We start from the raw sequence: 16,759 nt of genomic DNA, 5'->3' as shown, positions 1-16,759 counted from the left end.
TCCTGTCCTTTTGGATCTCCACCACCAAAATACTTGGTGCACCTCTCTCTCTCTCTCCCTCTCTCTCTCTCTGTCCCCCGTGCCCCAAGCCCTACCCCCACAGGAAGGATGTGTGTAGGCACAATTCCTAAAGCCAAGCAGGATATGGCATCCTTATAGATCTTTAGACAGGCTCTATAGGTTTGAGGAATCTTTTAGCAAGATGCCCTCAGTGGAGGCCCCCTTGTCTTTGACATGCCCACTTGCCCTTTCCTCACTGGGCCCAATCCACACAACTGCCCAGAGGGAGAGTACAAGGCAAGTGGAGAATTCTGCTCAAACTTCTCACTCATCACTGCTTGCTTCATTGGAGGACAGGTGAACTGACAACAAAGAGGATGGATGAGTAGCAATTTCAGGAGGCTCCAAGCAGTGTCAGAGGGGCATTGAGGAGGGGGGGGGGCAGAGAGCTTAGGCCTTGGCAGGTACCCACCAATACCAGCTCCTGACACTGGCCCAAAACAGAGATGCTCTTCCCAGCAGCACCTTTCAAAAGTAACATGCAAAAGCTCCCCTCAGCAAGCTCATCTGGCAAACACATGAAATGTCACTGGTGAGGAGGGCGCATTATGAGAAGCAACGAGAAGAGGGGAGATTAGCTGATCCATATGCATCTCTGGGGAGCCATACAGAGCATTCGACAGTAGTCGCTTTTTGTTGCTGGTGCACATTAACATTCTGGGGCAGAACGAAAGCAACAAGGAACTCAGTAAGGACGCTTGTCATTAGAGCAGCCTTACATTTATAATCCCCTTGCTGCAGATGATAAAGCTGGTTGACATGCTGACAACAAAACACAAAACTGCTCAGCAATAAAGCCAGGTACATCTTCCCAAAGATTAGCGGCCCTTGTCATCTGCATCCCCAATTTACATGTGGGATGTGCACGTTTTACGAAGCCTTCAAATGTTCCTTTTCTAACTTGGAAGCCAAAACAATACGATGTACACTGTGCACATTCCAAACTCTCCATCTGTGCTCGGTCTGGAGGCCACTGTTGCAAAATACTTTAAAATACAAGAGAGTTTGAGACAAGAGGTATTTTTTAAAAAAGTTGACGCAAAACGAGCTATGGGGCAGAACGTCAGATCTGCTGATTGGTCAGTCCTTAATTCAGATACTATCCGACTTATACCTAAAAAGTTAAGAAGGTATGGGCGGTTTTAAAAAGGTCACCTCTATATTGTAGTAGGTGCTGATGGGATTTCTCCTTGAAACTGATCTTTTTCTTCCAAGGATGATTGTATACGTGGCTGCTCAGGAAGGAGGTTATTGGAAAGAACCAATGCTTTGCAAAAGAATGGTTAAAAAGTGGGCTTCACTTAAGTCAGTGAACCGGGTTGTTTAATCCATGATGAGCCAGGTTGCATAGCCAATCTCTACTTGGTGGTTGTCATGTGGTGTTGTTAAACAGCCCATGTTTATAACTCTTAAAAAGATCACAGGTTATATGAGGATTAAACAACCCACATTGCCAGGTTCATATGAGATGATAACACCCCAGTAAGGGTTTCATGTTCAAAATGGTGGCCACATGTGCCTTGCACATACCACAGCCTCACCGTGGGCTGTCGTATCATGTGGTTCTCAAACATCTCACATTGACTAGTGGTTCTCAAACATCTCACGTGGACTAGTGGTTCTCAAACATCTCACATTGACTAGTGGTTCTCAAACATCTCACATGGACTAGTGGTTTTCAAACATCTCAAATGGACTAGTGGTTCTCAAACATCTCAAATGGACTAGTGGTTCTCAAACATCTCACATTGACTAGCTCGCTGGGCAAACTTGGTGTTTGCCATGAAGTTCTGATGTACTGCAGAGGGGTTTCAAGGCATATTGTAGGGCAGGGGTGGCAGAAGGGAGATTCGATATGTTTCGGACTTCAATTCCCAGAAGCCTGTGCCAGTAGGTCAATGGTCAGGAATGTTGGGAGTTGAAGTCCAAAACATATGGAGAGCAACTTTCTATCCACCCATTCTAAAGTGCTAACTTAGTCCTGAGAGCATGCCCTAGTACACATTCAGCTCCTGTGGCTTTCCTAGCAGGAGAAGCAGCCTTTAAAACAAATTTCTCCAAACTGGTACCCTCCAGACATTTAGAACTAAACTCCCATCAGTACCAGCCAGAACGGCCATTGGTTGTGAACGCTGGTAGCTGCAGTCAAAAGCATCTGGAGGGCACCAGGTTGGGGAAGGTTGCTTTAAGGGAAGTTTGTCCACCATTATTGATCTTCTCATTGAGAAGCACCTGATATACAGCTAAGGAATTCCAGAGCTCTCCAGAACAGCTTGAAATCCACGGTCTAAAGTTAATGTTTCGTATGGCTGTTTTGAATGGTTACTTCTGCTGTGCGCTATATTAAACATTTCCTTCATTTCCTATGGTGCGTGTTTTCGGTCTTGCCCCTCTACCAACATTATGGTACAAATATTATTAGAAGACTGGTGTTTTCTATGCACCCCCAGCAGTGTATATTTTTGCTTTTGTGTCTGTTAGTTTCAATAACATAGAATTTAATATATATTAAATTGAAAAACACCAGAGTTTTGGCGGTACGATACCTGGACGGGTAGCCAGCTGCACTGATACGGATGGTCTCCAACACACCACAGGCTCTCAGCTGCTGCACTGCTCTCTTTGGATCAAAGCTGCAAAGGCACAATTTATGGCATCTATCATCATGGCAGTACAACACATCTAAACATCCTAACATTCTTTTTTTTAATAGCACACAGCGTAATTGTTCACAATGCTAACCTCCATAGGGTCAATCCGTATTAGTGCTTTACTGATGGTTTCCTGTTGGCATTGCCACAGCAATTTCCCTTACCAGAGAAGGCTTCAAATTTCCCTAAGGATAGTTTGATGTTCAATACAATTTAAATTGCAATCAAAAGAAACCAAACTAGACCAAGCATTATGAGGATTGCATGAAAAGTAGCACTACCAGGATCTTGCAAAACACAGCTTCTGAGCTGGGAGGAACTGGTTCAGTTGTTACACAGAAATATCTGGCTAAAGTATTCTTAAATCACATACCTGCAGATCTTTGGGACTGCAATTCCCACCAGCCCTAAACAACATGGTCCATGGTCAAGGCTGATGGAAGTTGCAGTCCAAGACATCGGGAGGGCACTAGGGTGGGGAAGGCGGACATATAGGGTGAGGCGAGACATGCTAGAGGTGTAAATAATCATGCCTGGTGACACTTTTCTCCCTCTCCCACAATATTAGAACCCAATGGGGTCATCCCATGAAACTGATTCGTGGGAGATTCAGACAGATCAAAGGAAGTACTTCTTCACGCAGTGCAGAGTTTAACTATTGAATTCACTGCCACGATGTAGTGATGGCCACCAATTAGGATGGCTTTAAAAGGGGGTTGGATAAATTCCTGAAAGAAAAGGCTATCAATGGCTACTAGTCCTGATGGCTATGTGCTACCTCAGGTATCAGAGGCAGAAAGCCTATATACACCAGTTGCTGGGGAACATGGGTGGGAGGGTGCTGTTGCACTCATGTCCTGCTTGTGGGTTCCTAGTCGACAGCTGGTTGGCCAGAGTGTATTTTTTTCATGCATAGCATATACTCTGCCTCCTCCAAAATGCACATCAACATGAGGAAAGGAAGAACCCATGGATGCAATGCACCAGTTGTCCCTAGTATTTAAAACGTGTAGATCCAGAATCAATCAGCAATTTCGACTAGGCCTGGATGCACGACAATAGCAGAAGAAATACGCCTCCTCCTGGTGTTTGCCGCATTATAAAATCCATCAAAGCTGTCAAGCCCGCAGCAAGTGATCCATTAAATTATCATGAAGTTAAATACATAAGAGCAGACATTTAGTGCGTTACTCCAGGAAGGAGCAGATCCGTGCATGTGCATGTGCCATTTTAATAATAATAAATAACAGTAGCAATTTTACTTTGGCTGAACACCCTTCATCATGCAAATCCCCCAAACAATTCTTTATGTTGGCTATAACAAAGAGACCTCTCTGAAATGCTGCTGTGTCACTATCAAACTATGGCTGCCTTGGGGAACAAAACACGGCAATTATTCAACAATATGTTTAGCAAGAGGCGAAGAGTACCACAAATTTCCCGATAGTAACCATGGCAAAACTTCAGCGGGTGCCAGATCTTCATGAAATATCACAACATGCAAGAAAACTAAGGCAGGACATAATGGGCTTCTTTACATTAAGGGAAAACTGTATGTTTCCTTACCAGGGCTTTGCTTCCTGCTTATCTTGCACAATTGTAACGGGGCTGCATTACTGTCATGAAAAGGCCTGGTCCCCTTAGTCTGGGGGAAGGAGTTTCAGGCTATCAATCAGAACGTATTCTGAACCAGAAGAAACAGGACCAGGAAAGTACCAACCTATATAGGAAGCAAGGGAGGGGATTCTCCCAGGCTCTTCCTCAGCCAGGGATGCATCTTTATCGGACCTTATCAGTGAAAATGTTAACAACTCAGTGTCTGTGGGAAGTCAGCAATCCTCAGAGGAGGAAGGGACTTCCGAGTTGACCAATCCCAGAGTCTGCCGCAGATTGAAACGGGCGGAGCTAAAAGAACGCGAGAGGCAATCAGCTCGGCTAGCTTCTCGCCAAAGGTTCCTTCACAGGAATCCTCCCTGAAGTTAAGGGACCAAGGGAAAAGACCTTCCCTTTTGTTGAAAGGACAATTGTCCCACTTACTTAGCCAAGTTTTAGCCTAGAGGAAAGTTCCTAGTGTTTTAACTCTCTTCAGGTGCGAAGAGATGTTTATTTGCTGAATAAGGTGTTGTGGACTACTTGGCAGACCTCCTTATTGTCTCGCACTGCAGCAGGAGGGCTTGGGAACACGACAATAACACGGGTAGAAAGGGTCTATAATGGAAAACTTCTCCTCTTCTTGCTAATTATAAACCTGAATGGGACAGCGCCTTCTAGTGGGTGATTTGTAATGCAACTTCCTCTGTATGCATTAGGAAATCCCAAGATATTTCACAAGAATTGAGATATTATTTTTTTAAAATGGGTTTACTGGGGGATGGTGTGGAAGGCGCGGAGGTTGCCGACGTCGTCAAAAGGACCCATGAACTTCCGTGAGTAGCCAGTCACGAGCATGCCTTATTTCGCTTGTGTGAAGAAGCCTGATAGCACCCTTCTAAACACCTGAATGTGCAGGTTTCAGCTGCACATTAGGAGAAATTAATCGATGGTAAATGCAGTTTGGCAATGGAACCAACTACTTAGGAGGTGGTGGGCTTCTCCCGTTCTGGAGGTCTTCAAGCAGAGGTTGGGAAGCCAAGCATTGAGGATGCTGAAGTTCTGGATTTCCTGCATTAGACTAAATGGCCTACTACACTCCAAGCTACTTATTATTTAGACTAAGAGCACAAGGCAATGCTAGACTAGCTGCCAGCAACTGGCACCCTAGGCAACTATGCAATCAGACCCCCCCACCCCCAAACCCCAAGGGCAGATCTAGGCTGACGCTCGGAGGATGGCAACAAGGGAGAGGCCTTTTCGGTGGTGGCCCCCCGACTGTGGAATTATTTATTTATTTATTTATTTATTTATTTATTTATTACATTTTTATACCGCCCAATAGCCGAAGCTCTCTGGGCGGTTCATCTCCCTGATGAGGCTCGCCTGGCGCCAACACGGTTATCTTTCAGGCGCCAGGTCAAGACTTTTCTCTTCTCCCAGGCATTTAACAGCATTTAACAATGCTAAGTTTGTTTTTTAACGGCCCCCAGAACTGTTGTTTTTAAATGGATACTGTTGTTTTTATACTGTTGTTTTTAAGTTTTTGCTGGTTTTTAAATTTTGTATATTTTTAATGTTTACTGTTTTTAACTTTTGTAAACCGCCCAGAGAGCTTCGGCTATGGGGCGGGATATAAATGTAATAAATAAATAAATAATTATACTGCCCATCAGCTGAACCTCTCTGGGCAGTGCACAATTAAAACTGGGAAACCTTTTGCCCCTGTTTTCTGTTAAAGGAGGAAAGAACCCCGCCTTCCTCACATCTCCAGAAGCAGAAATGTCATTCTTTATAATAAAACACGCCCAAAAATGTTTTTTCGTTTTGTTTTTATTAAGCCAGCGGTTCTCAACCTGTGGGTCGGGACCCCTTTGGGGGTCGAATGACCCTTTCACAGGGGTCGTCTAAGACCATTGGAAAACACATATTTCCGATGGTCTTAGGAAACTGTATTGACTGAACTATGTCATGTATCATCTTTTGTATTATTAAAGCTATTGTTATGTATTATTTTCATTAGCAAACCATCCCATGACAATGGATCGTGTAGAGAAGAACGAAAATAATTTTATGGTTCGGGGTCACCACAACATGAGGAACTGTATTAAAGGGTCGCGGCATTAGGAAGGTTGAGAACCACTGGATTAAGCAGTGTATCAACACAGAGGGTGTGATAAAAACAACAAAGGTGATGAGCGCAGCCGACCGCTCTGCGAAGGAAAAGAAGTCCCAACCGCAGTGCCCAAGGGAGGTTCCCTGGAAGGAAGGGTCCCGTTGCATCCTCTGGGCAACATGGCTTACAGGGTGCTGGTGGCCCCTAAGCTCAGCCCTCCGAAGGCAAAGGAAGAGGCTACTCTTGGGGGGGGGGACCTCTCATTCCCTGCCTCCAAATGGGAGCACCAGTGGAGGATGTCCTGAGTCACTGGAAGGAAGACTCAGTCCCAACGGTGGGTGTGCGGCCCGACGACACTCCAGTATCCCCAGTCATCCCTCGCTCACCTCCACAGCCTTGGTGATATTCCCTCCGTACACGCACAGGAATTGGAATAATGACACCTTCGTTCTTTTATTTGCATTTTTAAAATTTGTTTCCCCCCCCTCTCATATTGGGCGTTTACTTGACTTAGCGCCCTAAATGACCACCTAGTTCGCCTCGATTTTAACCTATATCAATTTCTGCTGTGCGGTTTTATCCTGGTCGTGCTTTTTATATTGTATTTTGTATTTGTGTTTTTTGATGGTTGGTTGTTTTTATGCTCGTTGTGATTTAAATTTTTCTGAACCGCCCAGAGAGCTTCTGGGCGGTTCAGTATAAAAATGTAATAAATAAATAAATAAATAAATAAATGGACGGGGCCGCCCCTGCCTAGAAACTGGCCTCAAGTAGACCTACCTGGTCTAGCATGACAGAGGGGTGAAGGTCTCATGATATTTTTATTGCGAGATCTCCCCCTCGGGTTACACGCAGCGCGTGACAACCTCGGAGGGAGAGGACATAGCGCCCGCCATTTTGTTTTTGTTTATCTTAAAGGAGAAGACATGAACATTGTGCACAAAAAGTAACTTTTTTATTACTTACTATTTTTCCTGCTCACCCCAGCCCACCCCAATGGGCGCAGAGCAAGTAACCACAAGGAGCCGGGACAAACCGCAACACCCGCACACACGTTCTGCGATCTCGGGATCAGCCCGAGACCGTGGAAAAAGTGGGCTCAAAGGTGAGGGCGAGATCCCGGGGCAAGGAGGGATCATCCCTCCCTGATCCCGGGATCTTCTGTGCGTCATGTGGACACACGGGGACGATCCTGGGGATCGCCTCGTCTAGCTATGGCCACTGATTCTAACCACTTTATCCAAAGAAATTAGATTGAAATCCCACTTGAGTGAAAGCGATGACTTGAAATGCCAAAGGCTGGTGGCCCTATGAGCAAGCTACTGGCACAACCAAAGCAATGGTGCCTTCTCAAGTTCAGAGCCTGAACCTAAAATGAAAGAACCGCAGCACTCATTCAGTTAAAGCATAAATGAAGTACACGGTATGGCTGAATTGGAAGCGGTTTTTAACTTAAGGAGAGGGGCTACAATATCTATTGCCACTTATTAGCAGAAACTTACTGCTCTGCCTTTGTCGGATTGGTTTTATAGGATTTGGGACATATAAATGTTGTCAAAATCAACATATTACCCGAAAATTTTGGAAGGTAAGAAAACACAGAATAAATGTATATGAAGGTGTTTTGCACTCTTTTGTAATGGTAAATTCCAGGACAATATTTGATCATATACCCTATTTAATCTAATCTGAATCTGAATTAACCAAGGGACTAGATATAGAATGACTGCCGGTAGCCATAGGATTATAATTGAGTGTATATTTTGTTTCAGTGATTGTAGATATTCAATGTGAAATGCTGCTTGCTATTTTAATGAAACATTCATTCCATTACAGGAGCTACTGATTGTTAAGGAACACAAGATTAATCCCAAAGATGTACCAATGGGAGGTTCATTAAATATATAAATGAAATAAAGATTAACGTGTTATTAAATGTCATTGAGTGAGATGAGCCACATATCCATCAAAATTCTGTTGCTGCTTCAGCTGATATGAATAATGCTCTCATTTCTGTAATGTTCCCTTTGAATGTCTCTTTCAGAGCATATATTGTCCTGTTTCTTTTCCATTATATTCCACACAGCAGCTGTTTTATTGGTTTCTGCTAAAGCTTTGGTGTTTGCTTCCATAAATTCTCACTGAATGATAAGAAGCTTGAAGTCTCATAGAATCATAGAATCATAGAATAGCAGAGTTGGAAGGGGCCTACAAGGCCATCGAGTCCAACCCCCTGCTCAATGCAGGAATCCACCCTAAAGCATCCCTGACAGATGGTTGTCCAGCTGCCTCCTGAAGGCCTCTAGTGTGGGAGAGGCCACAACCTCACCAGGCAACTGATTCCATTGTCGTACTGCTCTAACCGTCAGGAAGTTTTTTCTGATGTCCAACGTAAACTCTTCCTTCGTTTTATTCTCGATAACAGGGTGCATCACAATATATTGCATTGCTATGGGGCCACAACACTGGCAAAAGAATACCACCCCTAGTGAGGTAACAGTTTTTATTATCTCATTGTTCATTACCAGAAGTAAATGTTGCTGCCAGTCACAATAGCATTATTCAGGATTTACACAGGAACATAGGAAGTTGCCATGTACTGAGTTAGATCCTTGGTCAATCTAGGCCAGTACAGTCGGCACGGACTGGCAGCAGCTCTCCAGGTTTCAGGGAGGATTTTTTCCGCCCTCCCTAGAGATGCTGTGGATTGAACCAGCGACCTTCTGCATGAAAAGTGTGGAGACTGGTAGCTTCAACATCAGTGGGGTGGTGAATCTGATCCGGGTTTCAGTCAGAACCAATCAGAACGTTGAAGGAGCTATCCAAGGTGCTTCTCATAGAATCATAGAATAGTAGATTTGGAAGGGGCCTATAAGGCCATCGAGTCCAACCCCCTGAAACCTAACTGAAACCTGGAGCGGATTCACTGCTCCACTGACATCGGAGCCACCAGCCTCCACTACAATTACCACAGTGCAAGGAGGAGAGGACAGGATCTCTTCTCGATCCTCCCAGATCCTTGTCACACAGAGATGGGACAGGATCTCTTCTCGATCCTCCCAGAGTGCAGGACATGGAATAACGGGCTCAAGTTAAAGGAAGCCAGATTCCAGCTGGACATCAGGAAAAACGTCCTGACTGTTAGAGCAGTACGACAATGAAATCAGTTCCCTAGGGAGGTCGTGGGCTCTCCCACACTAGAGGCATTCAAGAGGCAGCTGGACCACCATCTGTCAGGGATGCTTTAGCATGGATTCCTGCATTGAGCAGGAGGTTGGACTTGATGGCCTTGTAGGCCCCTTCCAACTCTATTCTATGATTCTATGAGTGTCAATGGCCCTGTCACCATTCCTGCAGCCCTCCATCTGTTGGGGGCTGAACTTCTGCAGTGGGGATGGGGAGCCTTTTCTACTCAAGTAGGCTTCCTGCCTAATTTAGAACTTTGACTTTCAAGGGCCCCTCTAAATCACACAGGGAGTCTAGAGTAGAAAAGGCTCCCTGCTGCATGGGTCTGCCCCCAACACATGGGTGGCTGAATGGATGGTGATAAAACTATGTAAAAGAGGCACGACTTGTCCCTTCTGGAAACTTATGTTTTCACTTGGGTCAGTGCTTCCCCCCGGAAGTGCAGTATCACGGCTGCACATGGACATGGGCTGGCTATGTGTGTACGGGCCCGACCCGAAACGCTGGACTTGGAACAGGCAGACTTGGGGTTCAAAAGCTCACTCCAAGAAGCTCGCAGGGTGAACCATGTTTCCTCAAATGATACTTGCAACTATCAAGTGATAGGACGTCATGTGAAATGGTTGTCTCAGGGCAGCTTTTAGGCACAGAGATCTAAGGCCGTACTACCAACAACTGACTGGGTGAAATGGCCCTTGGATTCCCACCAAGCTGCCACCAGACTCCTCAGAAATTGTGCTACCCTATCTGCCGACAGAACGGCCGACAGAAAGCTCTGGCGTGGGCTGGTCCATGAAGTCATGAAGAGTCGGAAGCGACTGAACGAATAAACAACAACAACATCTGCTTCCTGCATCGAGACAAAGTCTTTGTGGTGTTAGTGTAAATATCATGTTGTTTTGATCTTGCAAGGGAAGTGATCCATGCCCTCAACCTTAAGCCATCAAGCATTGAGAAAATAAGCAATTAAGTGCACAAGTGGAAAACACAAATATGTGAACTACCCTCTGATGCCTGGAGAAGCTTGTTGGTTTTGATCGATCTCAGCATCTCATACAGCCACCAAAACTAGTGACCTGTTGAGTGCCAGCCAATACCAGAGGCTGAGCTTAGGGACATGTTGGATGTTTTTGTTAGAAGGTCCGCAATTTCATACATGAGTTCTTTGAGAACTCTAGGATGGATGCCATCCGGGCCTGGAGATTTATTTGCTTTCCGTTTGTCAATAAGGTTGAGAACTTTATCTTTTGCCACCAACAATCTCTTCACTGCTGCCAATTAGTTTCCGGGTGAAGTATAAAGTGTTGGTTATTACTTTTAAAGCTCTACAGGGTTTGGGTCCAGGCTACCTGCAGGATCGCCTTCTCCCGTACAATCCGCCCCGCACACTTAGGTCCTCTGGGAAGAATCTACTTCAGTCAGCAAAGACTAGGCTGACAACCATTATCCAGAGGACCTTCTCTTCTGCTGCTCCAGACTGTGGAATAGCCTGCTAGAGGAGACCGTCAGCTTGACAGACGTTTAGCATTCAAGAAAGCTATCAAGACTGATCTCTTCCGGCAGGCCTATCCAGTAGAATTTTAGAATACTTTTAGGACGCTTTTAGGATGTTTTTAACAGTGTATGCTATGTTTTTAATCAGTATTTTATGTATTTTATGATTGCTGTTGTTCACCGCCTCGATCCAATCGGAGAGGCGGGTAAGAAATAAATTATTATTATTATTATTATTGTTATTGTTATTGTTATTATTAATTTGCCTTAGTTCCTCAGACTAAGTTCCTCAGACTGATGTTTTCCTTCCTGAAAACATCAGTTCAGGCACAGGCATCTGTCCTGTACCTTCTGCAGTGAACACCACACAACACTGGCAGCTGAATTGCAAATTACTCGTTATGCCGAAGGTCTCTCAACAGCCCATCCATGTTCTTATCTCATCAGAAAGCAGAGCCTACCTGAAAGGAAGTTTCTCATCGTTTGGCTTGATGCAGCGTACGTAATGAGGTGTGGTGGCATTCAACGTCTCCATAAGCAAATGCAAGGAGTTGCGGAACTGGAAGAGACAACAGAAAAGACAATCCGTTCCCTGTAATAAGAGGCCAAACAAGAGGGGCCTGCAACAAAATGTTGCAGTGGGAAGTGCTGCTGTTCAGGTTTTGAGCCACTCCACTCGATTCCCCCTCCCATCCCGTTGTACATCTCCCCCTCCTCCACAATAAAGTCGCCACTGGACACACCGAGTCCTCCTTGGGAGTTTTTTGTGGTCTCTCCCCCAAATATATTTTTTTTACTTTTGCAAACCTTGAGGGCCCAGAGGCACTGGAAATAATAAAGAGGGACAACTTGTCCCAGAACTTCTCTTTACAGTTCCTGGCCAGAAGTATGAAATAAATAAACAACCAAATAAATAAATAAATAAGAAACCATTACCAGTTGTGATGGGACCTCCAGCCATTGCCATGCATTCCTTGCTGCCACTGTCTGCCGGTAAGCTGGTGGGGAGACCGGGGTGACACTAGGTGACCTACCACGGAGGCACTTGTGCAGAGCCCTTTCAAACCTGGTGCCAGCCATGACAGAACGGCTCAGTTCAGACAACACGTTTCTCTACGCAGTGTGAAAACTCCACTCAACGTTGAGTTTGTAGGGAGTATTTCCCACACAACATCTTCTAACTCCATCTTCTAAATGGATACTGTTGTTTTGTACTGTTTTTATACTTTTGATGGTTTTAAATTTTGTATACTTTTTAATGTTCACTGTTTTTAACTTTTGTAAACCGCCCAGAGAGCTTCAGTTATGGGGCGGTATATAAATTTAATAAATAAATAAATAAATAAACTCCACTGTTGTGTGACTGTGGGCTACTGTGAAGTTGAGTAAAATCCATCATGATGTTTGATTGACAGTTCCTCTGCGCTCTCTCCTCCCCCAGGCCTTCTGATGGTATCCCATCAGCCGTTGCTGCAAAAAACCAATCCCAGCAGCTCTCCTAGAGTGGCACTTGCTCCTTTCGCCGCTCTTGCCGGAGAACTCTGTAGCCAGTGGGAAAAGTCCACTCAACGCAACAGCAAACTCCACAGAGCCCTCCACACAACACAACTGTTGTGCAGGAACTCTCCTCTGCACAGTGTGGAGTGTTTTCTAAAAAAAAAAAAACCCACCGTGGGGTGGCGTTTTCCCTGCAGACAACACATTTCTCAACAGTGGTGTAAAAACTCCACTGTGGAATTCTGAAACTACCACTGTGAAATGTGTTGTCCGAACTGAGCCAATCTCTCCCTCGGAATGAGTAGCGAGGTGATTTTGCATCGAAATAAAATTTCCTCTCTCCCGATGTAGCAGTCCCTGAGGTTTCAATACCCACCCCATCCCAATATTAAGTGGGGGAAATGTCTATAATCAGCCACTAACTTTAGCTCCACAATTGTATTGTATTTTAAATACAGAATTTTCGAATGCTATTTCCTCCGGAGACTCATCAACAGAACCTTCTGTTCTGGGTGGGAGTATGGAAGCATGTTGCAATACAAGCATGGAAGTTCTGTTGGAAGACGTGGCTTTCTACCTGATGCCCCACTGTTTTCTTATGCTCCTTATTGGCTGCTTTCACAACTGGACGGGCAGAGCGGACATTGACTTTCGAGGAAGCTCCCTTTCTGGCAGGTGCAGCCGGCGCAGCATCTTTTTCATCACGAAACAAGTCAGCTACCATCGGGTACTGGAAGAGAGAAAGGGAAAGGCTGCCTGTGTTCAGTGCTCTCACAACAGTGGTCAGACGAGAGAAACAACCTTATTTCTGGGAAGCAAAGCCACACATTGCTTTGAACTTCGTTGAAAAGTATTTAAAACATCCAGCATGGAATGTAGACAGTAGCACAGGAAATGCAACAAAACATTCTTGATATCTCTGGGAGCCAAAGTAGACGTGATGCTAAACACGCTGGCAGTATGCTGTAATGGTTAGAGTGTCGGACTAGGACTCGGAAGACCCAGGTCCTTGTCTTGACTTGGCCATGAAACTCACCTGGTGACTTTGGGCCAGTCACTGACACTCAGTCTAACCTATCTCACAAGGTTGTTGTGAGGATAAGATGGGAGTAAGAGAAGGAAGAGGATCATATATACCATTTTGGAGGAAAGGCAGGATATTAAGTAGGGGGGTGCTCTGCTCTGTTTCGGATCCCCAAATATGAAGTGCAGTGGGCCGATCTGGACCTCCTAAACCCAGTTCTGGAGTGGGTCGGGGGAGGTCCAGATCGACCCGAAGCGGTTCGGAACAGTCCGAATCGATTCGGCCCGTTCCGAAGTGTCGTAGGCAGGGAAGTGGGGAACGGAGGCTTACCTGGCTCCGCCACCACCGCGGTCCATGCGGCGACAGCGGTGGAACCAGGGAAGGAGGAAAGGGAGGCTTACCTGACTCCACTGTCCGCCGCGGCGGTCCGTGCGGCGGCGAAGCCAAGTAAGTGGGGAAGGGAGGAGGGGGCTTATTTGGATGCCATTTTGTCCCCTCTTCCCCACTTACCTGCCTCTGCTGTCTGCTGCGAAGGCAGGTAAGTAGGGAAGGGGGGGCAAAATGGTGTCCAAATATCGCTCTGGACCTCGCTCCAGATCCGGTTCTGGAGTGGGTCGGGTCGGGGGTGGTCCGTACCAAACCAAACCAGTTTGGGCCCGATCCAGAAGGTCCGGATTGGGATACGAAGCAGTTTGGGGGAGGGGCGTACACAGCCCTAATATTAAGTGTAACAAATAACCATTGTTTTCTTATTTTAACTGTTAGTAGCAGGAGTGGGGAAGAATGTCTTCAGGATCTTAGGAGATAGGGAGGAGGGTTTTTTAACCCTTTCAGTGTGCTTGTAGAGTGTAAATCCAATGTTCATTATTCGCTGTTGCCTTTTTTAATTTATATTCTTATTTGCATTCCATTATGATCTGGTTTCACATTTATTCGGTTTCCCGCATCTATTAGCAGACTTGGTTTAAAAGCCTTTATGGCACCTACTCTCTGAGCAGACTCTAAACTGCTAAATAATTGCCAAGGAAAAAGAAGAAGAGCACATATAGCGTTTTCATGGGGGGGGACCCATAACTGCTGAACTGGGCCCTGGAACATCTGCAGTCAAATGACAGTTTCAGCCATGAATTCAAAGGTTGTAGAAAGTTCTTCTTCAGACTCAGTTGCAATCGGTACAATAGGAATACTACGGCTGCAATCCTACCAGGATGCCTGTCAGCCTCCAAAGGACATCCTATGTAGAATGGGAGGAGCGAGCTTCACTTCTGTGTTGCTCCTGCTCTGTGTTTCAGTTAGATGGGCCTTTCACCCATCTAGCTGAAGTGCTGGGGGGGGGCAGGAAGGGAAGGAGGCCAGAGGATTCCTCGTAAGATGGCCTTCCCAATCCCCTCCCCTCTCTTGGGATCACCCCCTTTACCTTCCCTCTGAAGTTGCTGTTGCGAGCTCAAGAGAGGCAGCTGGGGTGGTTCTCTGTGCAAGGGAGGAGAGCTCAGACTCTGGGGTCCAAGGTCAGAGTGCAGTCACCACCCTCGGATCCAAGAATCTGAACTAACCTATGGCCACCCAGGCGCTGTCTAGGGCCCATAGGATTGCTGTCTAAAAAGCCTACCTCACATGCCTACTGCAGGGATGAATGCAGTAAGGATTGTAAAGCCACTTTACAACTGAAAATGCTTTAGAAAAGAAGTGGAATCTGCAACTAAATGTTGCAGTTTGGCGTTCTCCTATTCATGGATGCTAAAAAGAGAAATCAACTCTGGTGTTTGATAAACGTGTTAAAAACTATTTTATTCTTTAAATCCAAAAATGCTCTGCTCAACGTTTCGGACGTATCGTCCTTCGTCAGGAGCTGGAAACCGTTGCTGTGCTAGCAGAAGCTACTGTGTCTCACTGGTTTTCTCACCCCACCTACTCCATAGCCCATCAGCATTCTATGCCGACTGAGTCTACACAGTCCCCAATGAGCTGTTTTTGAGGGATTTATGGCAAGTTTTCCCCCTCCTCAAAGATCTTTGATACTTGTGCAAAACCTGCTGATATTTTCCCCTTGTGCATGGGCGGTGTCATTTTGTCTCAGCCTGCAAAGAACGGTAATAACAGTTTATCTATCTTTCAGGAATGTGCATGACAGCAGAGTTTTGACCAAAGGCTACAGAAGGGTTCTGGCCCTTTTGGAAATACTTAAAAAAACTACTTGAGGCTCAACCTCTATTGACAATAACTTAAAAGATTGGTCTGTGCAGAAGAACTTGGTTTTTTTTTGGCTATCACAGCAAGCCCCCTCACATCTTCTCTACTTCACAGCACTTCTGTCATGAAAGAAACTGCTGTTTGCCCCATTTTAAAACGCTGGCCCAAGATACATGCCAGAACGACAAGAAACCAGAGCAGCATCTCCGCGATATTGCCTTTATTAAGGAGAGATTGCAATGTCTCATCAGCTGCTCCTGGGGATTAATTCGCCTGATCTTGTTTGCATATCTGCCAAAACCCCACAGAGGAAAGAGTCTGTTTGCGTTGCATTATCATCTGGTCTGACACAGGACTATGCATTTGTTTTATGCTTGCTGGGCTTATTTTGATCTCAGCCACCTCCGGATTTTTTTTTTTGGGTCTGTCTATCTCCTGCCTCCCTTATGCTAACACTTCCAGATAAGCCATCTCCTGGCTCCAAAGAGAACACAGGAAGCTGCCTTATACAGAGTCACACTGCCACTCTATCTAGCCCCATACTGTCAGCACTAACTGGCAGCAATGGCTCTCCAGGATTACAGGCAGAATTCTGGGGATGCTGAGGACTGAACCAAGGAACTTATGCGGGCAAAGCAGGTGCTCCACCAATGAGCTGCGGCCCCTTGAAATCAGAGAGATCTCATTTTATATTTGCTAAGGGCTCATGTATTGCAGACTCCACATATTGCTTCAGAATTGGGTCTACAGCCTCTAATCGGATCCAAGGGTGTATAGGGAGGCTGGTGGTAGCCCATGGTTTGATCCATGGCATGACGTGTATAGCAAATGGTCAGAAACGGGCCAAAAGCCCAAAGGCAAGTAGTTGTGACGGGGATTAGAAAAGCCCCCAAGGCAGAGGCTGGACAGGCTACATGAATGAAGAGCAGAGGGGTCAGGAATTCAGCAGAT

At 45.6% G+C, this 16,759-nt stretch overlaps 1 protein-coding gene across 3 annotated transcripts in view; it reads right to left on the bottom strand.

Annotated features, from left to right (window-relative positions):
- The window catches only part of MYO5B (myosin VB), a 339,709-nt gene that overhangs the window by 103,687 nt on the left and 219,263 nt on the right, over positions 1–16,759 (bottom strand). For all 3 annotated transcript variants that reach the window (XM_063128253.1, XM_063128254.1, XM_063128255.1), the window contains 3 exons: positions 13,172–13,324; positions 11,559–11,656; positions 2,607–2,693 (listed from right to left, as the gene is read on the bottom strand). In XM_063128253.1, the coding sequence (XP_062984323.1) occupies positions 2,607–2,693; positions 11,559–11,656; positions 13,172–13,324 (338 nt within the window). The remainder of the gene's footprint in view (positions 1–2,606; positions 2,694–11,558; positions 11,657–13,171; positions 13,325–16,759) is intronic.

This window comes from Elgaria multicarinata, chromosome 6 (genome assembly GCF_023053635.1).
Source record: "Elgaria multicarinata webbii isolate HBS135686 ecotype San Diego chromosome 6, rElgMul1.1.pri, whole genome shotgun sequence".
Classification (NCBI taxonomy): domain Eukaryota; kingdom Metazoa; phylum Chordata; class Lepidosauria; order Squamata; family Anguidae; genus Elgaria; species Elgaria multicarinata.
Note: the sequence above shows the minus strand (reverse complement) of the source record. Positions and strands in the feature narration are given on the sequence as shown.